General features: G+C 40.1%; 2 protein-coding genes across 2 annotated transcripts in view; both read right to left on the bottom strand.

Annotated features, from left to right (window-relative positions):
* The window catches only part of b4galt2 (UDP-Gal:betaGlcNAc beta 1,4- galactosyltransferase, polypeptide 2), a 410,711-nt gene extending 395,312 nt beyond the window's left edge, over positions 1 to 15,399 (bottom strand). The window contains exon 1 of the mRNA XM_034182936.1: positions 14,984 to 15,399. The gene's annotated coding sequence lies outside the window, so the exon portion shown is untranslated. The remainder of the gene's footprint in view (positions 1 to 14,983) is intronic.
* Positions 15,400 to 16,350: 951 nt separating this feature from the next.
* On the bottom strand, positions 16,351 to 23,487 carry LOC117522244 (V-type proton ATPase 21 kDa proteolipid subunit-like). Its single transcript, XM_034183639.1, has 4 exons — positions 23,342 to 23,487; positions 23,134 to 23,185; positions 18,196 to 18,386; positions 16,351 to 18,103 (listed from the first exon to the last, which is right to left on the bottom strand). The coding sequence occupies exons 1-4, from the start codon at positions 23,369 to 23,371 to the stop codon at positions 18,077 to 18,079; spliced, it is 300 nt and encodes a 99-aa protein (XP_034039530.1). The 5' UTR covers positions 23,372 to 23,487; the 3' UTR covers positions 16,351 to 18,076.
* Between the last annotated feature and the right edge of the window lie 621 nt (positions 23,488 to 24,108).

Raw genomic sequence — 24,108 nt, 5'->3', positions numbered from 1 at the left:
GACTAAATTAGTTGACAACTATTTTAATAATTGATTTTAATCGAATAATTCGATTAGTTTTCAGCTCTAGTCCAGACCCTGGTCTGCAGCAGCTTCCACACCTGCTACCTTTGTTGTGTCAAACTGAAAAGTTTAAAGGCCTGAAATAAACAAGGTATGTGTGAAAGCACCCTCAGACCTTGTTCTGGACTTTTAAGTCCTTAGACATCAATTTCATCAGTGTTTGATAGACAGGCCAGCATGTAAAAAACAAAATGTTGGAAATGGTTAATAAGCTCTCGTTAGACTAACCAGTTACTTTTGGTAACTATGGCATTAATGATAGCGTATAGAGTCAAATATAGCCTATATCAATTAAAAAATGTATTATGCCCTACAGGCACATATTGATTATCAGATTTAAAAAGTGTTTGATGCCCTGCTTCAAACTGCTGAGAAGCACCGAGAATTGTAGAATTCTACACTGCAACTAACATGAGATGATAAAAAAGACATCAAACAGAACGATTGCAGAAAGAAAATCAAGTGTGCAAAATGAAACCCTCTGTGTTAAATAATAGTGTCTATTCACCGCATGCTGTCATCCTCTACATACAAATAGGCAGACAAAAACAAGTGATGCAGACACTATACAGATAACTGTCACACCTTTTATGAATCCAGCTGACTGGTGTGAATGAATTTTAGCTGGTAATACAACGAGCTAAAAGCAGACCAAAGCACAAAACATGAAAGGAGTCGAGGGAGGCAAAAGAGAGCCGAAGAAGCACAAAAACAAATTAAAACAAAACTCCAGTGTTCTCAGCACTCAGCCCTTTTCAGCACTGCTTGGTCCGTGCGGATATTAATCCACCTCTCCGCTCCCTCTGATCTGCAGCGTGTCGGACTGTTCAAAGGTCTGGTTGCCTTTTGTGCTATTGACTCGCCGTCCTGCTTTCTCTCATTAAAGAGTGTGTACACTGATTGGCTTTGAAGGCACACTCTTGAGATTTGTTAAATTTGTTTAGGAAAAATAAATAAATAAACCAAAACAAAATGACAAATCAATGAAGCAGCCTGGTACGGTAAGGCACGTGATGACACTCCAGACACGGCAGAAGTATTAATACATTAAGGCTGGACTAACTGAAACCTGGTTCATGCCGTTTTTCATTTCTGTAGTTACGAGTGCTCGATGTGCAGCCCACAGTGGAACACCACGATCAGCTCTTTCTTTCTCTCTGTGTCTCTCTCTCTCTGATCCAGCTGCTCATTTGGCAAAGCAGCAAAGAAATAAATGAAGTACTTCAGCGGAAGGAAGGCGTGTATCATTGGGCAAAAGGATCGTGGGAAAAGGGAGTAAGACAAGGACTTGGCGAGGAGTTTTCAGGACACTTTATTTAAACGGTGTCTATTTTTCAGCTTTTAAACAACATTAGACTTCAGAGCATGGCCACACATTCAGTGACAATTGGGGTTTGTTTCCACATCTGTTTAGTAAATGGCTGGATGTATAAAAGCAGTCTTAAGGGGTTTTTTTTTCCAAGTACAGAAGACAAAAACATGGATATAGCCTTAAAAATGGAGAAATTGCTCCCTTGTGCAATAGCTTCAATTTTTTGCAATTTTCGGTAGCTTCACCATAAAGAGAGCAGATGGATCATTTGGATAAGGGGTTGATTCCACTCTGTAGACCTGGGATGGATTCTCGGTTTGGGTTAGGCAATGTAAACTTAAGTGGAAAATCAATCTGCAGAAGCAAAACATTACAATGGAAGATGAAACTGTTGGAAGTGTTGGGAAAGTGTAATGACACGGACCCACAACAGGGGGCATAAATGAACGGACAATAGATGAGCCAAAATACAACACTTTACTGTTGTGAAATGTGCACAACGAGAATACAGACAAACACAGAATTTGGGTTACAATCAAAATATACAAGGTGACGTGTGGGCAGGCTCGAGGATAGGAGACGTCCGTCCCGAGAAGATCCGGATCCCACACGATTTCCGCTGCCACCGAACCCGAAGGATACTGGAGCCGCCAAGTCCCGAGTCCCCATGTGGTCACCGTCTCCGACTGTCGGATCTGGTACTGCTGGCAGGAAGCAGAGGAACAGATATAATGAGTGTGTGGAAACACACCCAGTAAACAGTCAGCTTGGAACAATGGTTTCTGTTAAGGTGGGAAAGACACTTCCACCTTCGAAACAAGTACACAGTACGTGCAGAGCCTGAATAACTACTTATCAGGTTTGGTGTGAGGAGTGAAGAGCGTCGACTCCTCCACAATCCGTAAACCCCAGCTCCGGCTGAGAGTAATCAACAGGTAAGTCTGCAAAAGTTTCAAACACAGATTACGTGCGTTCGGCACAATAACGGCTGAGAGTTTTACCTCGTAGGTAGACGATATCTCGGCGACGAGGTGGAGATGTCGTCCGGCTTTTGTAGTGTGGGTGATGACCTGGTGATTGGTGACAGCTGTCACTCCCGGCTGTCCATGTGAGGCGGCAGCGCCCTCTCGTGCCTGAAGCCCGCACTTCAGGCAGGGCGCCCTTTGGTAGTGGGCCAGCAGTACCTCCTCTTCAGCGGCCCACACAACAGGGAGGGTTGTACTTTGTACATACTTTATTTTAAGCTCTTTAAAATATGTAGAAATTAAATAATCAGTACTTTTTATTTACTTATTATTACTCATTTACCCTACAGACTAACAGCTCGGCTCAGATGCTGGTGTTTGAAGTGGCCAGGTCTGCCTCCTCCACCACTCAGCAAAAGTCTGGAAAAGTTGTTTTATTTTGTTTTTCCCCAGAGTCCCGTACATGTTTGTAAAACTCCTGGTAAGGGCCCGTTCACATGGCACATGGCGTTAGCTGAACAAAGGAAAAAAAGTCCCAAAGTCACAAATCATTGCGAAAAAGTAGACGAATGAGCCTGGACTTCTCCCATCACCGAAAAGCCTGTGAGTGCAGAGTGCATAAAAGACCGAAACGAAACCAACACTAACAAAAAAAAAAAAAAGAAGCAAACAGCGACCTTGAGGCTTTAAACATAATCAAACGAAACATTCATGATGATGCGAGCGGGTATTAGGCCGAGCGCCAACTGTGAGCGTTTCTGCAGCGAGTCTGTGCTCTCCACAGCCACCTGCAGTTGCGTTGTCTTGACAACGTGTGAGTGCACACACACATTGCAGCCAGAGACTGCATGCAAACGTGTGGTAATAGTTGATAAAACATTCTTGCCATTGTTTCTGTATGAAAACGTTGCTTTTCATCTCACACATGGACGAGTCACATTCAGCTCGTTGGATCTTTAGTTATTGATCATTCAGATATCGTCAATGTTTGTGCAAGACATCGGAGTTGGGAGGTTGGACGAAGTCAGACGACAATAAAAACAGAACGCTGATGGTACGTGAACTACGTGAACAATGAGGAACTGTCAAGACAGAAAGCAAAACGGAATACGGAGGAATTGCGGTTGTCGTCAGGATTCAGTCACATTTTTCAACAGTTTGAAAATTCTGACAAAGCGCCAGCTACAGGAATGAAGCTGGACAACGGTTAAACGATGTCTCCGAAAGTCAACCTAAGCCCAGATGTCTTGTTTCATTTTGGCTGCAGTGTCCTTCGTTAGTGCTGCGTGACCGGGGCTTAAGACAACTCTCCTTCACATGAATGCGCAACTGCATTCCCTCCACTCACACTGTGATTTCACTGCAACTGCATCAAAATGAATGTAGTTATCAATTTATAAACAAGTCACCATGACACATAATCACACTCTTATGTGAACTTTGAAATTCCCTAGCTCACATGTGTGCAGGACCGTGGAGAGCGGTCCGTACAGATCACAGATCAACCATGATCGGTTGCACCGCTAGTTCAAACAATATGAACAAGTGTGGGTTATGCAAAGGCAAAGAATCCCTACTGCTGAAAACAGCATCAGTTTTGCATTTTTCATCTTGTAGATATGTAAGCAGTGGATGGTTGGAAAAGAGAGCAAGATAGAAAATAGCCCAAATCAATTCTGAAGATAAAGTGAACAACTATAAGCACAACACACACGCTCGCACGCGTATCCCTTTCTGAACTTGTCCTCTTGGTTACTCAAGGACAGCCTGGTTAGTTCCCATGACAACAAATCCCAACATGAAAGAGCAATAAGAGGAAAGTCATCAGTCGCCACTAACTATCAGGAGTGGCAAGGTGAGGTTAGTGAGAGGACGCCAACATGAAGCTTGCTGTTTGCGTCTGTGTTTTATTTTAATGAATTTCTTGCAATTAATGAAAAATTTAATTAATCCTGCTTAGACACTGTTTATTCCTGTAACTTCAAAGAACTGCAGAGTCAACACTGACAAAAATGCCTGTTGTGGACCTGCTCTTGATATATATATATATTTTTTTTTTTGCACATGTTGTCCCACATAATCATTTTTCAGTCTGAGTATGTTTAATCTTATTGTATTCCTCTCACAATTACTGAAGACTATAACTAAAGATGAACAGTATGGCAATCTTTGTAACATGAAATCTAAAGATACAGTAACAACTCCAAGACAACTGGCACAAAGTTGAATTAACTGCTGTAAATTTTTATTTATCTATTGTTGGTCAGCTGATCACACATCTGAGCTCTCAGTATAAATCAATATTGGCGTTATTTTGAGGTGGTTTTAGTGTGCCAAATTCCACTTTAACCCCTGGGCATGCCAACAATATTATGAAATCAAAAGGTGGGTCAGAACAGACATCCCATGAGGCGATCTCTGCACACCTGGCACAGTGCAAGGACCCGACCAACTGGTGATTTGTAATACGTGATGCATGCAAATCACACTCTTGCTCCGGCTAAACTGATGTCTATGTCTATAATTGTGTTGTTTGATTTCCTGTTTTCTGTTTCTTCAGCTTTGTAAAACTTTGCAAACTGTTAGAATGGCCTAAGCAGAGGGTCACCCTTTTGAGTCTGGTCTACTTGAGGTTTCTTCATCGATATCATCAGGGGGAGTTTTCCTTACCACTGTCGCCTGTGTGTTTGCTCTAGGGGTTGGTAACATTAGACCTTACTTGTGTGAAGCACCTTGAGGAAGCTTTGTTGTGATTTGGCGCTATATAAATGAAATAAACTGACAGTGAGCTGCGGTTTGGTTTTGTTTAAGATCACCCACATCCACATCCTGATTTTTAAGACTTGCAGCTCTCTTACGGCTGACAAAAGAAATTATGTAATTGAATATTTCATCTTGATGTTGGGTGGAGACTGTGCACAGTTTTCACACTAATTACCCTATTATTTTAAATAAGCTGAGTCACAAACATCTCTTTCAGAAAAACAATGTGTGACTGTTCTTTATCTTGAATGACACGTCCCTCTTGGACTGTTGCCCAAAGCTCTGTAACTGAGAATTCACCCACTGCACAAAGTGAAGCACAGCAGCCGCTGGAGCTGTTACAGAGATGCAGGGATAATACACTACAAATAAATGAGATCAAACATTAGTTTACGCTCACTGCAAAGCATTTATGTAAAACCCTGGTTCTGTTAGTAATCTTCTTATCTTTTCTTTTCCTGCAGTGCACACTGGGGCTACTTTTCTTTTTACCATGCTGTTACAAAAAAACATTATCATAACCTCTTGCACTTGAGTAAAGATAATGAACCGACACTGCATTGTCCCTTAAAAACAGCACCAACAATTATTACCTCCGTCAGCTAACAGAATGGTGAAGATTATGTGGCTGTTGCACGGTGGAAAAGAAATGTAAAAAATGCAAAAGAGGCATTTTAACAAAATTATGTGAGATCGTCCTTGGGTTAAGGAAGTGTTAATTCAATTTTGCTGGTGAAGTTGAAGAAAATGTTTTGGGTTTTTTTTTCGATTTTACCAGGACAGGTAGTGTTCCCATTTCTTTAGAATTCGTCTTATGAAATCACCAGTGCCGATATCTGCCCCAGGTAACAATTTAACATTTTAATAATATCAGAACGTTTGGGTAAACATGATGAGAACAGTAGTTGATGATGTTGAAGTAATATTATAGGGCAGCGCAGTCTCGTTTGAACCCTGCGTGACATCACCGGATTTGATGACCACTTATGGAGATAGCTGCTCCCGTTGCGCAATATATACATAGCATAACTTCACACGGGAAAATGGTGTACTGCTTTTTTTTTTCCGGCTGCAATCACCGAAGCAGTTGCGAAAAGTGCAGTTTTTTTCGGTTCCAAGTGGAGATGGGAAGACGAGGCGAATGGGAGAGGATGTGTCGGTAAGTGTTAGCCTACACAGCTAACCAGATTAGCTGCGTTCTCTCACCTGCAAAACCGCCTTGACAGGTTTGAACTCCAGGTCCTAAACAAACCACAACACGTCCACTTTCCACCGCATCGTCACATTTTCCTTTGTATTTTCACTTTGTTTGCATGTAATTTGCCCAAAATCTCAGAGAAAATGCCATGTTTTTTTCCCCGGAAGTAGAGAATTTATGTCATATTGGCCATATTTTACCCCTTTAGCGCACCGCTCTCAAACGAGACTGCGCTGCCCAATTGTGTGTAGTTTTTCCTTGGATACTGGAACGTTTTGGAAAGGTGTTACCTAGGAATGTTCTGGGAACTTTCCTAGAACGTTCTTAGAATGTTATCACGCAACATAACAAAAACAACCATTCAGTGTTTTGCAGTTGTGAATCTCGCACTGTCTCGCGGTCTGTGACTCACGCAAGAGGTCAGTTTCAGCAGAGTTCCGGTCCAGGGCACAATGTAAACAAACACTGTGAAGTATGGACAACATCGGGGTGCGGCAGAAGTTCATCACAAGTGCTCCACCTCCTCTAGATAACCCTCTCAACTTTGGAGAACGTGTCATCATCATAATCACTCATGAATTTGCTGGATCAACAGCGTCTACGTCCTTGTTATTCATTGTTTACATGCGCTGTGAGATGCCGAACTCTGCTGGCACCACGGTGCATTCTGGGAAGCGCAGAGGGATGATGGGAAACGATAAAGTACCTAATAGATAAATGTTACCAAAACATTTGGTGTTACCAGGGGCTTTCCTTTTTGGCTGGAGGAGGTAACTGAAGCAGGTGTCACTTCATGAGCATCCTTTGGTCAACCAACACAAGAGAACGGAATTTACGTAATCTCTCTTGACTATTTCACTGTGGACAAGATAGCTCAAAAAACGGGACAAAATCATGCTGTTGATTATATTTTGCTGAATATCCTGATGTAATATATATCTTTTGCTTTAACAAGGCTAGAAATTTTCCTTTTCTCTCTTTTGAACCAAATTTATGACATTGCTAAGGTCTAAATATCTCAGCACTTTGTTGTTCGGAAGAGTTACTGATGGTATAGTTCATTATTACTCCTTTGGGAGAGGTATACGCTCATTCAAATGTCTTCCATCAACCAATATGGGTCGGTAGAGGTAATGTAATGGGCTCTGTGCGTGTGCTTTGCTGAGTATGAGATATCTGAAAGGTAATCAATGAATTCTGACAATCTGATGAGGTCTTTACTCTAGTCGGGCATGAGGTCACTTTGTTTTCATTTCCGTTTCACTTCTGTGCTGTGGAAATTTGCCACACATCTGTGTTTTCATGTGTGTTGTGTAAATTTCCAGCAGACAGTTGATCAAAATAAATTGTTGCATGTGCTGAAGGTTATTAGATTAGATCAGATAGAACTTTACTGATCCCTTATGCCGCGTTCACACCGGGCACGACCAGACGCCACAAATTCGCATCGGTCACGCGGTGACGGACGCGCCACCATCACCTGGTGTGTCGCTCTGCTTTCGCTGTGAAAATTCACCACAGTGCATCATCAAATAGGAGGAGCTTCCATTCCGCTCGCCGGCTCCAGTTGTCAGTCAAGTTAACATGACGGACCTTGATCACACGGAGCGAGTTGTTGTGGAAAGCTGACAAACGTCATGAGACGTTCCCAATTTGGGGAGTATCATTATTTGCTGAAGGAGCTGTGTCTGGATGACGGCCGCTTTCAGCGGTCCTTCCGCCTCTGCAGGACCCAGTTTGAGGACCTCCTGTCCCGTTCACGCATGCACATGTAAACAATTTTAAAAAAAACCTCCGCTACCCCTGCTGCTCACTCCAAAAACCAGTCACCATTTGCTTTAGTATACATCTGTGTAGTTAATAAATAAAATAATCGTTCCGGACGATTCGCTCGCACGCACACGTAAAGAAAGAAAGAAGAAGAAAAAAAAAAAACTCCACTCCCGCTGCTGCGGGGCTGCAGCTCGCACTTCCCCCAAAATCTGTCATAATTGTGAGGCTGCTACCAGATATAGGACATGTTCACATCCAACTCAGTCAAACTCCAGACATCTCCACGTCACTACATATTCAGTCCCTAATTGGTCATCGCAGCGCGACAAAACGAAAAAGTTCCGATTTTTCAACTTGGGGAGGAGGGCAACGTGACGTGACGTGACGCAATATCGCGGCACAAACGCGCCGATCGCTCAAAATCGCTTCACTCGCGTCCATCGTGTTGCGCTGCGTGACTTGGCGCTACAACGTGTCCTTCCATAGGGATTACATGGCAGCCTGTCGCTGCTGTCGCTCGCGTCGCGCCGGTGTGAACGCAGCTTTAGGAAGACTCCCTCATGGAAACTGAGGTTCCAGCAGCACTGTACAGCAGCACACAGGGTAAGAAGCACACAGAGTATCAAAAGAGAACATAAAAAAAGACTTTGCAAATATAAATATAAATATCAGACATACTGATAATACCGGTTTACTGGCTACTACTGTTCCTCTCCTTCCCGTCTTCTGTCTTCCGGTTACTCTTCCTCCCTGAATGAGGAGTTGTACAGTCTGATGGCCTGAGGGTTATATTTCTTTGCATTCTCTGTATGCAAGCAATTTCTAAATTCGATTTCTGTTTTTGTTTAATTATTTTTGATGCAACCACTTGTTGACTTGATGCAGGTGTTATTATTTGTAACATAGACTGTATATACACTGGTCAAACACTCCATGATGTCAGCTGTAGGTTCTCTGAGAGCAGTCTTGAAGCTCAAATAGGGTAACTCCAAATTTTGCCATCGTAACAGTACTTAACGGAGACTAACTCCTAGCCAACACATGAATGGGTAAAGAGGTGGTGCATGGGCAGCACTGGCATGACCTGGGCGGGACAAATGAAACCTGAAAACACTCCCCGTTTCTCGGTTACAGAACAACCAAGCTAAGACTAAAAGGCTAACTTTGGGTTGTGTTTCTTGTGTGTCTTAGTTTTGTGGACTGGGCGGCGTGCATATAGTGAGTGGCATGGGTGAGTGAGAGTATTAAAATTATGACCGTCATATTGGCTCTGTACCCTTTGCACCAACAGTTAGCCTATTTTACCATGCAACTTGGTAATTAGAGCCAACAGCGCTAACCTACAAATTAAATATTACAATTTCACTCAATGGAAATATTGGATCATAGCGGTGATCTGATAGTACAATTACCAAATTTTCCAGAGTAACGCCGAAGCATAAGTATTTACCACGTTGTGCAACAAGAACCAAAATTAATTAAATTGACGCATTAATTATTTATAAAGCACACACGGTTATAAGGAGCACAGCTAAGGACTTGAGCTAAATAATGTCATTATACTAGACACAAAACAGTAAGAGCAAACTGCTTTTGAAGTTACTGAACAAATGACTGCATGTGAGGTCAACGTGCAATGCAATAATACATTGAAAACTTGTAGTTCATTTGTAAAGATAATAAACTCACCATTACTTTTCTTTTTGTTGTTCACTTTTTGAACATGACTCTTAAAAGATCTGTCCTTTTTCACATAGTCCAAATACATTTTCTTCCAAACAGAATGAAAAAAAAATACATATATTCCCTCTTTTTATTCATGTGTGGTCTTCCAGTTATTAAAAAACAACAACAACAACAAAAAACTTTTTGAGAACAAAGAACATTGTTTTTCCTTCTATTTCAGATCGTCTGACACATGGTTCAGACGATCTGAGTCCATTAACACAGTGCAGACTCTGATGTTTGGGAAAATTCCAGTTTCAGTTGTGAATTAAAGTGAATGACAGTTGTCCAACAAAAAAGGTGAGTCCAGTCAAGCCCAGTTCATTGTGGCATTTAGCTGTCATTGTTGATGCTCCGTTACTCCGCAGTGCGCTGCAGCATCGTGCAGAAACAGACATCCATTTACTCAGTTTTTTACTCAGCACGTTTTGCTGTTTGGTAACGATGTGTATTCATAATTACTTGAAGTGAACATGGCTGCTAATTGTATTTTTAATCTCTGGAGCCCAACAATCACCAAAAATATGAACAAAAACTCAAAGTAGTAACGCCATTACGACTTGTCGTCTAATGAACGCTTTAATTGTGACGCGACTGGTACTGCACATGCTGAAAGTAATTAAGCCCTGTTATGGTCCCGCCCCCACCTCCATTTATTTAACACAAAAAAGGCAGTTTAATGTTGTGTTTCTCATTTCCACCAGGAGGATTCTAGCTACGGTGGGCGGCGCCAGGCAATACCACCCAGTACTGCAAATTTCTGCTCGGAACTCACATTCAAATTGGTTGTCCAGTTTTTAAAAGGCTGCTGTTGCAAAACAGCTATTTTCATGGTACACATGAGTACCATTGCAACACATGCGTTATCTTTAAACATCCAAGTTAAGGGGCACGTACACCCTAACTGTATCCATACTAGGGCTCAAACAAACCATTATTTTTATAACTGACTAATCAAGAATTTAACTGACCAATTAATTGATTTTTTTAGGCCATAAAATGTCAGATAACAGTGAAAAATGTCAAAGTGTTGTCCTGAGCTCAAGGTAATGTCCTCAAATGCTTTGCTTTGTCCACAACCCAGAGGCTTTCAGTTTACTACCAGACAGGAGTAAAGAAACCAGAACATATTCACATTCAAGAAGCTGAAATCAAAGATCTTGGATGGTTTTTAATGACTCAAAACAATGAATCCACTGTCAAAATAGTTGTGAATTAATTTAATAGTCAATAACTGATTAATCATTGCAGCACTATTATCTACTACTCATTCACTTCTAGGGCAGACCACAGTGAAGTTAGGTCATCGGTTCTGAACCAGTGTTAGTACATACTGAGTATTTGGATGAAGGGTTAATGGTTTCAGTGTTTGCTTATGTTGTGGCATCTATCAGCCACCGTAGGGGGGAAAAAAACATGGCTGCTACTGTGTAAAGGTTATATTCCTAACAAAGTCAGACGTTTGCTAGTTTCTAAAAACAAAAATTTAAACAAACCAAAAACTGAAGATAAAAATTTGGCGGCACAGTGGATTAGTGGTTAGCACTGCTGCCTCACAGCAAGAAAATCCTGGGTTCACTTCCAACCTGGTCCTTTCTGTGTGGTGGTTGTAGGGGTTTCCTCTGGGTGCTCAGACTTCCTGCTTCCAAATACATGTACAGGGTGAAGCGTGATAAATGGTATAATTTATAGTCTTCCCAACATGTCTTGGTCAACCAAGGAAAAGACATTTTGCCTGAAGGCCTATTTTGCCAATTCATACCATCTGGAGTGCAATTTTGAAAGAACATGACTTTTATGCAAAGCAACCAACATAACTAAAATTTGGGGGAATGATCATACACAGACTGAAGTTTAAGACTGCTAGCACCCCTTGGGCACATATTGCAGTGTTTTTGGATTACCTTTCACTGCTATGCAGATGATACTCAGTTATACATGCCGATAACGGCTGGTAATCTCTTTCACATAAAATCCTTAGAAGATTGCCTTGCAGCAGTGAGAAGTTGGATGTCTAGAAACCTCTTACTTTTAAACTCTGATAAGACTGAAATGATGGTTCTTGGTCCAGTGAGACAGTGGCATCAATTTGACCAGTTAATGCTTAGCCTAGGGTCATGTGTCATACACCACACTGACAAAGTGAGGAATCTTGGAGTAATTTTTGATCCTACACTGTCCTTTGACCTCCACATTAGAAATATTATGACTGCTTTCTTCCACCTGCAAAATATAGCGAAGATTCATCCCATCCTGTCTATGGCTTATGCCATAGACACATTGGACTACTGCAATGTTCTATTTTTTGGTTTACCACAGTCCAGCATTAGGGCTCTCCAATTGGTTGAAAATGCTGCAGCCAGACTTTTGACACGAAGCAGAAAGTTTGACCACATTACGCCAATTTTGGCATCCCTTCACTGGCTTCCTGTCCCAGTGAGATCGGATTTTAAGGTTCTGCTACTAGTCTATAAAATCGTTCAAGGACTGGCACCTCCCTACCTAGCTGACCTAATTAAACCTTACATACCAGCCTAGGCTTTGCGTTCTCAGAGTGCAGGACTACTTTGTGTCCCTAGGGTGAATAAGAAGTCTGCGGGTCATAGAGCTTTCTCTTATCATGCCCCTGTTCTGTGGAATGATCTCCCTGCATCAATAAAACAGTCAGATTCTGTGGAGACTTTCAAGTCCAGACTTAAGACGCACTTATTTTCCCTTTCGTATGGCTAGCATACCAGCATAGTGTCATGATCCAGCCCTGTTGGGCCCGGCTGTTATTATCTTGAACTCTTTTTCCATGTTTGTGCTCTGAGCCTTTTGGATTTCTTAATCATGCCATGTATCATTGTCATGTTTCAGCTGGTCTTGTTTCTTGTTCTTGCCAGGTTTTCATGTTCATGTTATCTTTGGTTTTGTTTCTGTCATTTAACCTTGTATTTGTTCACTCTTGGTCACTTAGTCACTTTAATCTTAGTTTGATTCTGTTTACTTCATTTCTTGTATTATGCCTTGGTCACTGGTTCAGTTTTCTTTTGAGCATCTTGTATTCTTAGCTTAGTTCTGTTTATCACATTTTTGTATTATACTTTAGTCACAGGTATTGGTTATTATTTATCTTCAAGTGTTTCTTCTGATTATGTTATGTTTGTCACTTATTGCTCATCAGTTAGTTCTTTTTTATTTATTGCACTATTCGGTAGTCACCAGTTTTGTTTATCTGCTGTTCTCATTTCTGTTTTCTCTTGTACTTTTATATTGGCTTTTTGCTTTCTGTTAATTCGTCAGTTCCTGTTAGTTTTGCTTCAGTATTGACTTTCTGATCAGTTCTCATAGTTTTTTGTTTTGTACTTATTATATCCTGATTTGCGTTTAGTTCCTGTCCTGGTCTGCTAGTATCATATTCTGTTTTAGCTCTGTTCTCATGTCGTCCTCATTTGTTTGTGTTCACTCACTACACCAGCCATTGTGTCTTTGTCTCACTCTTTTCTGTCTGCTTTGTATTTTCGTTCACTCCCACTCTTGCACTTGCTCACGTGTCTTTCTCTCTTTCATCACTTCACTCTGTCTTCCTGCCTTCACTCTCTTGCAGTTGCCTTTGTCTTCTCTGGTCACGCCCCCTTCCAGAACCTTCACCTACACCTGTGTCTTGTTGCACTAATTACATCACCAGTTATATAAGCCCTCACAGTCTCTCAGTTCCTCGCTTGACTGTCGAATGTATTTCACTTTCCAGCTCTCACATCCTGCCTTGCTTTGCTTGTTGATCTGCCTACCGGTTTTTGACCTTGTTTTGCCTTTGACCACTTTTTTTGTCTCTGCCACCACGCCGTGTATTTTGACCTCAGCATGTTTATTCAACCAAGCCTCAGCCTTACGTTTGTCTGTACCTTTGCTTCACTGCTGGAACATCCGTGTACCAAATCTCTGCCTGTTACTATCATTAGACCTTATTCTAACTGCATCTGCTGTGAGAGTTCACATTTGTGTCCACTCGATTTGTGCCACGCCCTGACACATAGTATAGTTCTACGGTTTTTACTCTTTTAATTCATTTTATTAGTAAATGGAGCGGACCACGGCCTCAACTTTACCTAAATTCTGGGTCTTTTAGTGAAGCTTAGGGCTAGCGGCCGGCAATCACCTTTAGTATTTCTTGTCTTTCTGATGCCTGATTGTTTTTTTTCTTTCTCTGTTTAAGGTGCAGCTCCATCCAGAGATGGGTGTGGTATATGTGCTGGAGACCCTTCTGTCCTGTGCACCAACAGCATTTCCTGTATATTTGTTTTGTGAATTGTTTTGTAATTTGTGTCTGTAGCATGGCCCAAGCAGAGGGTCACCTCTTTGAGTCTGGTCTGCTTGAGGTTTCTTCCTCAGAGGGAGTTTTTCCTTACCACTGTTGCTCTGGGGGTTGGTAAGGTTAGACCTGACTTGTGTGAAGCACCTTGAGGCAACTCTGTTGTGATTTGGCACTATATAAATGAAAATAAACTGAAAATTGAAATTAAAAATTAAGTAGGATTTATTACACTTTTTATGGGTTCTAGTTTTTGTTTTTTTAGGGGAGGGATGTGTCACCCTTTAAGTTAAGAGAATCTGTGACTCTAAATTGATCGTAGTTGTGAATGTGTCTTCGCTGTGGAAAAACTGTTAGTCCGCCCATTGTTTACCCCACCTGATTTTAGAAAATGAATAAAGCTAAAACATGAACATGCTTTATGACATCACAAATACAGCCATCCTTTCAGGCATGATGTATATAAAAGTCACTTATTTATGTCATCACTTAGGCTTTATTATGTTTTTAACATGTGTGATTAAAGAAATAATAACCTATCATTCCTGGCAGTGGTAATACGGCAAAGGTATGCAGTCCCTGAGTGCCTTTCTAGTTGCAAACTGCATTTTTAAAGTGGGGCTTCGAGCTCTGAACTGAACCCTAATGAAACCTGCGTGGATGGTTCATTTGAGCAACACTTCGTGGAGGCTCAAACCACCTAGCATGGAGGGTGTAAACATGACAAAAGAATGGTGGGAGAGAAGTGCAACGCTAATGTTATTAAATGACGCCTCAGTAAATGTCGTCGGTTGTAAGAGAGCTGAATAAAGAGGCGAAGGGTTCATGGAAAAGGAAGAGCAGCTTGGACGGTGATGAAACAAAGCATCCCAGAGGCACAGTGCACCTACCTTCAACACTTATCTGTGCATCCTGAAGCACCGCCGAGTGCGCTCACATCGCCCCAGCAAAAACACAAAACGTCAGGTAAACATTACAAAGAAAACCACAGCGGGTTTCGTATCCAAAGCTTCATTGGAAAATGTAGTAAAAACATTAGCTTCCAGAGGCTGTGTTCGTTTGCACAGACAAGCTGTTATGTCTCCTCTCCATCCGACAGAAAAAGCTTCATGTTGTGGAATATTACCCTGACAAAACGGTTAACGAACCCTGTAACGAGACCCCACCGCCGGACGGGTGTGGAGATATGTTAACGGAGCGATTTCTCGTCCTGCTTGACCGTGTTTTGGTGATAAAGAAAGCAAAGGATGCTCTGAACGAGCAGGTCCCCCAGATCCTGCTGCCTACGGAAGCCCGGATGGTTCAAACATACAACCACCAACACTCCTCCCCCCCCCCCCCCCCCCCAAAAAAAAAAAACCGTTTCAAAGTGAATAGTTCCCATTATCACCAGACACAAAAGTAAAAAAAAAAAAAAACCCACAATGAAATAGTCCACTTGCAAAACATATGTGCTCATCATCCAAAACATTGTTTGTAAAAATAAATGTAAAAAAAAAATCTTTTAAAAAATAAAATACTTTTAAAGTAATTTGGAGGATGCATTTGTAAAACACTAATTTTCAGCCGGTTAATTTTACTTCTTGTGTTCCATCCACCGTATCCATCTGTATTTGAATATTTGAAACAAGAAAAATAAACACCTTTATTTGACAGCTTTCAACTTAACCTGAAGAAAGCGTGTTTTTTTTTTTGTTTTGCAACACTTAAAAGTGGCTTCATATAGCTATTTTGTCATAATGACAAGTGGAAGAAAGTGCAAGAAAGATAAAAACTCATGATCCATGTTCACATTACAGGTGCAATTATTTATATTATTTCCATGGTGTTCATCTTAATGCAGATTTAAATAAATATAATGGTAAAGAGAACATTTAGGCCAAAATGTTAAAGCGGAAGAAAATGGATGGATGGTAAAGAGAACATTTGTAGAAACTTATGCAATCCCAAAATACTACTTGCATTTATTTGTGGATTTGCATCTGTAAAAATCTAAAATAAAATTCTTCATGTCTGATGCACTGAATTAATGCTTACAGTACAAATGTTTATACTTCTAAACTGAAATCCATTTCTTTGAATGGGGAAAAGATCTGGAACTGTGCTCCATCTAGTGGATGCAAAAAACACTGCAAGACGCTCATTGATCATACTGCAAACTGCATCTAAAAATAAATTATTTTATTTGATTCATTTAATACATGCATTATATTGGGGAAAACAAGAGAATAGAATGAACTATGACAGAGGAGACTACGGATGGAATTATTTATTATTTCTGAGGACATTTATGAAGTCAGAAAGATGAGTGTCATACACAATTTCCAAAAAAAACTTGTTTTTTAATCACTTCACTACATCACACATGGTATCAACTACAGTCATTGATGCCTAGAGTTTCATACAGAGCTTAGTTTATCAAAGCCATCCTGGTTTAAGTAGAAATGCACCTCTAAGACAAATCTGATTTTGTTGCATAACAACTTTGGAAGGCCAGTTTTAGATACCAGAGAACAAAAATCCAGCTAAAGATATGGAATGATTAGCCATGGTCTGTCAATGTAAAATATACAATGCGGAATGATTAGTTAAAATAAAAAAGTTCAAATGTGCTTCTAGTCTATGCAGTGTAATGTTTGTCTCATTCCAATTGCACAAACACACAACTTTATACAATTTAAGCTTTTTATTTTATTTTTTAAATAAATGTTTAAACAAGAATACATTTGTAACAGATTTAAACAGTAAACCTGAAACATTTATAGAGCAACAATTTTGTAAATTAAGAATAATACTACGTTATCCATTCTGTAATTCCGAGAGTCACCCAAGAACACCCCAAAGGTGTATAAGCTCCAAGTCACATGACCAACGCTCGTGCACAGTATTGCATAAAGTGCTTCTTCTGGCTAATTCCGTGTTTCTGGGTGGTGACCTGAGGTGGCGCTCTGGCTGGCAGCCGTCATCAGAAGATGCTCATGGATTTTTAAAGAAAGATCATCCTTGTGACAATCATTTGGATAAAGGAAAAATCAGGTTACAGAAAGGAATGAATGAGGGACAGCCAATATAGACGAGTAGAAGACAGTTGGGACGACAGGTCATAATAGTAGACTACTATTAACAGTAGAGTACCCGCCTTGTCAACTAGTTTTCTTCTTGTCAAATAGGCAATTTGGGTTTTTCTGCAGAGCTATCAAAAACAGACGAGGTTCTGCTGAAGAAACTGTGAGGGGGTTTGAGAATTTGGGGCAGAAGGATTGCTTCTACATTCAGACAAACGCTGCATTGGAAGTACTGTGTGGACAAAAGCCACTTGTGTATGAGCAAACTGTTACAAAAACAATAACTCTTGACAGACCAGGCTACAGTACAAAGCTTTTCACGTTTCACAAGGGGAGGGGTCACGGATCCAATGAACACACACATACACTCATTTTTAACATCATTCACAGAGAGTGGCAAGAAACAAAAACATTTGTTTCTCTTAAATATCAACTTTCTCACATTCCTGGCAGAAAAACTGCATTAAACCCATCAGGATTTTCACAACTCTGGAGGAAAAAAAAAACAACAACAACAACACAAGGTGATGCTATAAAAGACAGTGAGCCCACGTAAAAAAAAAACTAAAAAAAAAACACCACTTATACTGTTCACTGATTTAAATTTTTTGGAGGCTAGAGTGTCACGTTAAATCTTACAGCCAAAAGAAGATGGCAAGAAATACACGAGAGAGGGGGGAAAAAACAACTTTGAAAAATAATGCATCTAGGGATTTGTTTTTCTTCCTCCTCCAGGTGTCATATTCAACACTGAAAAGTGTGTCTGTGTACCACTCTTCTGCAAATGATGGCTAAAAACAAAAGCCAGTCAAATACAGACACTTAAATAATATATGAAATATTTACACAATAATCCATCTAATTTTCTTGCAATGTCTTTTTTTATTTTTGAATCTTCCTATCATGTGGGTGCGTCTTCTAGTCTCCCATCTTTACTTTCGATGTCTGGAAGAAAAGAAGGGAAAAAAGTAATCACACACGTGTTACAGAACTGTGCGGCATAAACGCAAAGAAATTCAAAACATTTGCTCAATTACCTGCAGAATGGCTACGATCACGCCAAACAGGCCAATCGCACTGCCAAATATTTCCACGATTAGAATCTTCACAAAGAGGCTGGGGTTCTGGGCGTCTGCCAGCGCTGCACCGCTGCCCACAATGCCCACGCAGACGCCACAGAAGAGGTTGGAAAAGCCAACAGTCAAACCAGCTCCAAACATGGAGTAACCTTAAAAAGACAGGAAACAACAAATGCGTACTTAGATCTGAACTACAATAGAAACTTGAACATGCAAGTCAATCAATCAATCAATCAACTTTTTTCTTATATAGCGCCAAATCACAACACAGTTGCCCCAAGGCGCTCCATATTGTAAGGCAAGGCCATACAATAATTATGAAAAACCCCAACGGTCAAAACGACCCCTATGAGCAAGCACTTGGCCACAGTGGGAAGGAAAAACTCCCTTTAACAGGAAGAAACCTCCAGCAGAACCAGGCTCAGGGAGGGGGCAGTCTTCTGCTGAGGACTGGTTGGGGCTGAGGGAAAGAACCAGGAAAAGACATGCCGAGAAGGGGGGCAGAGATCGATCACTAATGATTAAATGCAGAGTGATGCATACGGAGCAAAAAGAGAAAGAAACAGTGCATCATGGGAACCCCCCACAGTCTACGTCCTAAAGCAACATAACCAAGGGATGGTCCAGGGTCACCCGATCCAGCCCTAACTATAAGCCTTAGCGAAAAGGAAAGTTTTTAAGCCTAATCTTAAAAGTAGAGAGGGTATCTGTCTCCTGATCTGAATTGGGGAGCTGGTTCCACAGGAGAGGAGCCTGAAAGCTGAAGGCTCTGCCTCCCATTCTACTCTTACAAACCCTAGGAACTACAAGTAAGCCCGCAGTCTGAGAGCAAAGCGCTCTAATGGGGTATATATGGTACTACGAGGTCCCTAAGATAAGATGGGACCTGATTATTCAAAACCTTATAAGTAAGAAGAAGAATTTTAAATTCTATTCTAGAATTAACAGGAAGCCAATGAAGAGAGGCCAACACGGGTGAGATATGCTCTCTCCTGCTAGTCCCTGTCAGTACTCTAGCTGCAGCATTCTGAACCAACTGAAGGCTTTTTAGGGAACTTTTAGGACAACCTGATAATAATGATTACACAATAGTCCAGCCTAGAGGAAATAAATGCATGAATTAGTTTTTCAGCATCACTCTGAGACAAGACCTTTCTGATTTTAGAGATATTGTGTAAATGCAAAAAGGCAGTCCTACATATTTGTTTAATATGCGCTTTGAATGACATATCCTGATCAAAAATGACTCCAAGATTTCTCACAGTTTACTAGAGATCAGGGAAATGCCATCCAGAGTAACAATCTGGTTAGACACCATGCTTCTAAGATTTGTGGGGCCAAGTACAATAACTTCAGTTTTATCTGAGTTTAAAAGCAGGAAATTAGAGGTCATCCATGTCTTTATGTTTGTAAGACAATCCTGCAGTTTAGCTAATTGGTGTGTATCCTCTGGCTTCATGGATAGATAAAGCTGGGTATCATCTGCGTAACAATGAAAATTTAAGCAATACCGTCTAATAATACTGCCTAAGGGAAGCATGTATAAAGTGAATAAAATTGGTCCTAGCACAGAACCTTGTGGAACTCCATAATTAACTTTAGTCTGTGAAGAAGATTCCCCATTTACATGAACAAACTGTAATCTATTAGACAAATATGATTCAAACCACCGCAGCGCAGTGCCTTTAATACCTATGACATGCTCTAATCTCTGTAATAAAATTTTATGGTCAACAGTATCAAAAGCAGCACTGAGGTCCAACAGAACAAGCACAGAGATAAGTCCACTGTCCGAAGCCATAAGAAGATCATTTGTAACCTTCACTAATGCTGTTTCTGTACTATGATGAATTCTAAAACCTGACTGAAACTCTTCAAATAGACCATTCCTCTGCAGGTGATCAGTTAGCTGTTTTACAACTACCCTCTCAAGAATCTTTGAGAGAAAAGGAAGGTTGGAGATTGGCCTATAATTAGCTAAGATAGCTGGGTCAAGTGATGGCTTTTTAAGTAATGGTTTAATTACTGCCACCTTAAAGGCCTGTGGTACATAACCAACTACAAAGATAGATTGATCATATTTAAGATTGAAGCATTAAATAATGGTAGGACTTCCTTGAGCAGCCTGGCAGGAATGGGGTCTCTAAACATGTTGATGGTTTGGATGAAGTAACTAATGAAAATAACTCAGACAGAACAATCGGAGAGAAAGAGTCTAACCAAATACCGGCATCACTGAAAGCAGCCAAAGATAACGATACATCTTTGGGATGGTTATGAGTAATTTTTTCTCTAATAGTCAAAATTTTGTTAGCAAAGAAAGTCATGAAGTCATTACTAGTTAAAGTTAATGGAATACTCAGCTCAACAGAGCTCTGACTCTTTGTCAGCCTGGCTACAGTGCTGAAAAGAAACCTGGGGTTGTTCTTTTCTTCAATTAGTGATGAGTAGAAAGATGTCCTAGCTTTACGGAGGGCTTTTTTATAGAGCAACAAACTCTTTTTCCAGGCTAAGTGAAGATCTTCTAAATTAGTGAGACGCCATTTCCTCTCCAAACGGGTTATCTGCTTTAAGCTACGAGTTTGTGAGTTATACCACGGAGTCAGACACTTCTGATTTAAAGCTCTCTTTTTCAGAGGAGCTACAGCATCCAAAGTTGTCTTCAATGAGGATGTAAAACTATTGACGAGATACTATCTCCCTTACAGAGTTTAGGTAGCTACTCTGCTCTGTGTTGGTATATGACATTAGAGAACATAAAGAAGGAATCATATCCTTAAACCTAGTTACAGCGCTTTCTGAAAGACTTCTAGTGTAATGAATGTATGTAATGAATGTAGTCTACTCAGATTTTGAAATCTGTCACACACATTGAAGAATCTTCAAAGTATGTGTGTCGCTTCTGTCAGTCAGAACCATCACACTGCTATAATTTGTTTTAATATCGATTAACTTTTCATGCACACTCTCAGAAAAAGTTCTGAGCCAGTTTATTAGAAAATATGTAAAATTCCCATACCAACTTATTTATAAAGCACTTTAACACAGCCACTGCTGACACAAAGTGCTGTACACTAAAATATATTTAAATAAATAAGATGTACAATTTAAAAACTAGGTCTTGCTGAGGCCAAAAGCTAAGGAGAAAAACAGCTTTTTAAATGAACTTTAAAAATGGGCAATAAAGGGGCCTCTCTCACAGACAACGGCAAGCTGTTCCATAATTTAGAAGCAGCAATAGAGAAGGCCCTGTCTCCTCTGAGCTTCCTTCTGGATCTCCGTAGTTCCAGGAGCAGCTGGTCAGCTGACATAAGAGACTGACATGGTACATAAGGATGAAGAAGCTCACATACATCTATACCATAATTTTTCTCCATCCCAAATCTGTATGTCTGTTATTAGTCTGTTGGGTGAAAAACTCAAACCACACATCTAAAATTACTGGAAGATGTGCAGCAAGATTTTTCAAAGCAACATTGTGACTAGGTATTTTTAAGCATATTGGTGAGGTCGGGTACACGTCACTTCCGGCCAAGTGGTGAATCCAAAGGCGAGAATTTGTACTTCCACAACCGGCCACTCTGTGAAAACACTCATTCATTACTTGTTCCATATATGACCTACTGTATAGAATTTTGGGGAACCACCTACAAAATAAACACAAATCCTATATTTTTACTTCAAAAGAAAGCTATAAGAATTATTTGGAAGAAACCATATCATAGGATCCATTGTTTGTCTGTTTGCATATTTAGAATTTTGGGATTTGATCAATATATCATAATACAAATGATGTTCAAAGCACAAAAAACGTTCCGCCACTACACATCCAGGACCTGTTGAAAATAAGACACTCCAAGCTATAATTTACGAGGCACATTGTTATTTCAGAAATCAAAGATACGAACTACCGTAAAAAGTCATTGTGTTTCTGTAAAAGGTGTTAACATTTGGAAAAAAAATGCCCGGATAACATAAAACCAACTACCAAAGCAAGAAATTTAGCTGAGGAAGCTTCTGCGATTAGAAGCGAAACATCCCCGTCAAGCAACCAAGTCCAGTCGAAGATTCAAGCTTCTCTACTATGGAAACCACCTGGACAACTGAGAGCCTTCACAGAAAATAAAACCAACTGGTACTTTGGCAGGCTTTAAAAGACTTTACAAAAACTATTTGATTGCTCGTTATAGTATGTTAAATTAGATTTATTCCTTTTGTCTTGTTTTGGTGTACTGCTGCTTGTACGTTTGGTTTTTGAAATTGTAGTTCAGAGATCAATTTATGTTTGTACAACCCCTGGCAATAATTATGGAATCACCGGCCTCGGAGGATGTTCATTCAGTTGTTTAATTTTGTAGAAAAAAGCAGATCACAGACATGACACAAAACTAAAGTCATTTCAAATGGCAACTTTCTGGCTTTTAAGAAACACTATAAGAAATCAAGAAAAAAAATTGTGGCAGTCAGTTAGTTGTTAGTTTTGGGAATGAAAATTTACAGGGTGATTCCATAATTTATTCCTCAGAATTGAGTGATTCCATATTTTTTTCCTCTGCTTGGTCTAAAAAAGTAACCGTTACTGACTGCCACAATCTTTTTTTCTTGATTTCTTATAGTGTTTCTTAAAGCCAGAAAGTTACCATTTGAAATGACTTTAGTTTTGTGTCATGTCTGTGATCTGCTTTTTTTCTACAAAATTAAACAACTGAATGAACATCCTCCGCGGCCGGTGATTCCATAATTTTTGCCAGGGGTTGTACTTCTTCAGTGCTGTTGGTCACATCCAAGCTGGAGTGCTGGTTTTGGAAAGCAATTTGATGCCACAAAAACTTGAAGATTTTCACATGGCTGCTTTAAAAATAAATTTGCTGAGCAGCTTTAAACCAGTTTTCTTACCAGCTTGGTAGTTCTTTGCTCCAATAGTTTCTGGGGTTGTTCCACTGTAGCTCTATAAAAAGAGAAAGCTGGATTATTTGAAGAACCAACAATTTCTCTGCCACCCAAGTAAGCCTTTGTGCGTATAGTCCAGAGTAAAAGACAAAATGGAAAACAGCAAAGTGTTTATACAGCTACAATACAGCAGTAAAAAAAGTGCAGGGCTCACCTCAGCCATGTTGCTGATGACAATAGCCATGATGATCCCATAGATTGCTACAGCTTCACAGAAGATGATACTGAAGAGAACATTTTAAGGCAAGAAAACAAAGAAACAAAGCATTTAAACAAGTTGAAAATGTTTCCCCAAGTCACAATGATGTGCAGTTATGAACAACCATGAATAACAGTGAACAAAAAGCTTAGTGGGATCTTTGCAGCTGTGGAAGTAACCTTATGGCTCAAAACCTTCAAACTCAGTTTTTCCCAACAACCAATTCTATTTGATCAAGCTGTAAGTCATTTAGAATGCCCCCCCCCCCGCCCCGTAAAAATAACTTCTAAAATAGACTTATTTAAATTTTTAAATCTCTGTCAGACTAAATTTTGCACATGAATTTGTAATGTGCACTTGATGAAAATACATGGTAGGGAATGGTATATCAAGTGTATGATGGTTAAATGTTTGCCTTTCTTTGCCATTAATGTACACTTGTAATAAGAAAATTTTCTCGTTATTTCAAACTTTTTCCTCATTTCTTAATTACTGGGAGGGGGAATCTCATTCATTTGTAACATTGATGAAAATGCAATGTAAATAACTAACTGAGACACAAACATACACGTCTTATCAATTTCATGTTGCAGAAAGGTTCACTAAGTACATTATTATGTTAATAAGTACTTTTGTCATTCTTTTTACCACAATCTTTCATCTTGTATGCAAATTCAGGATGGGGTGCATCATACACCTCAAGTGATAACGACACTTGACTT

The sequence above is a fragment of the Thalassophryne amazonica genome, chromosome 12 (genome assembly GCF_902500255.1).
Source record: "Thalassophryne amazonica chromosome 12, fThaAma1.1, whole genome shotgun sequence".
NCBI lineage: Eukaryota > Metazoa > Chordata > Actinopteri > Batrachoidiformes > Batrachoididae > Thalassophryne > Thalassophryne amazonica.
The sequence above is the reverse complement of the archived record's forward strand: the minus strand, read 5'-3'. Positions and strand labels throughout refer to the sequence as shown.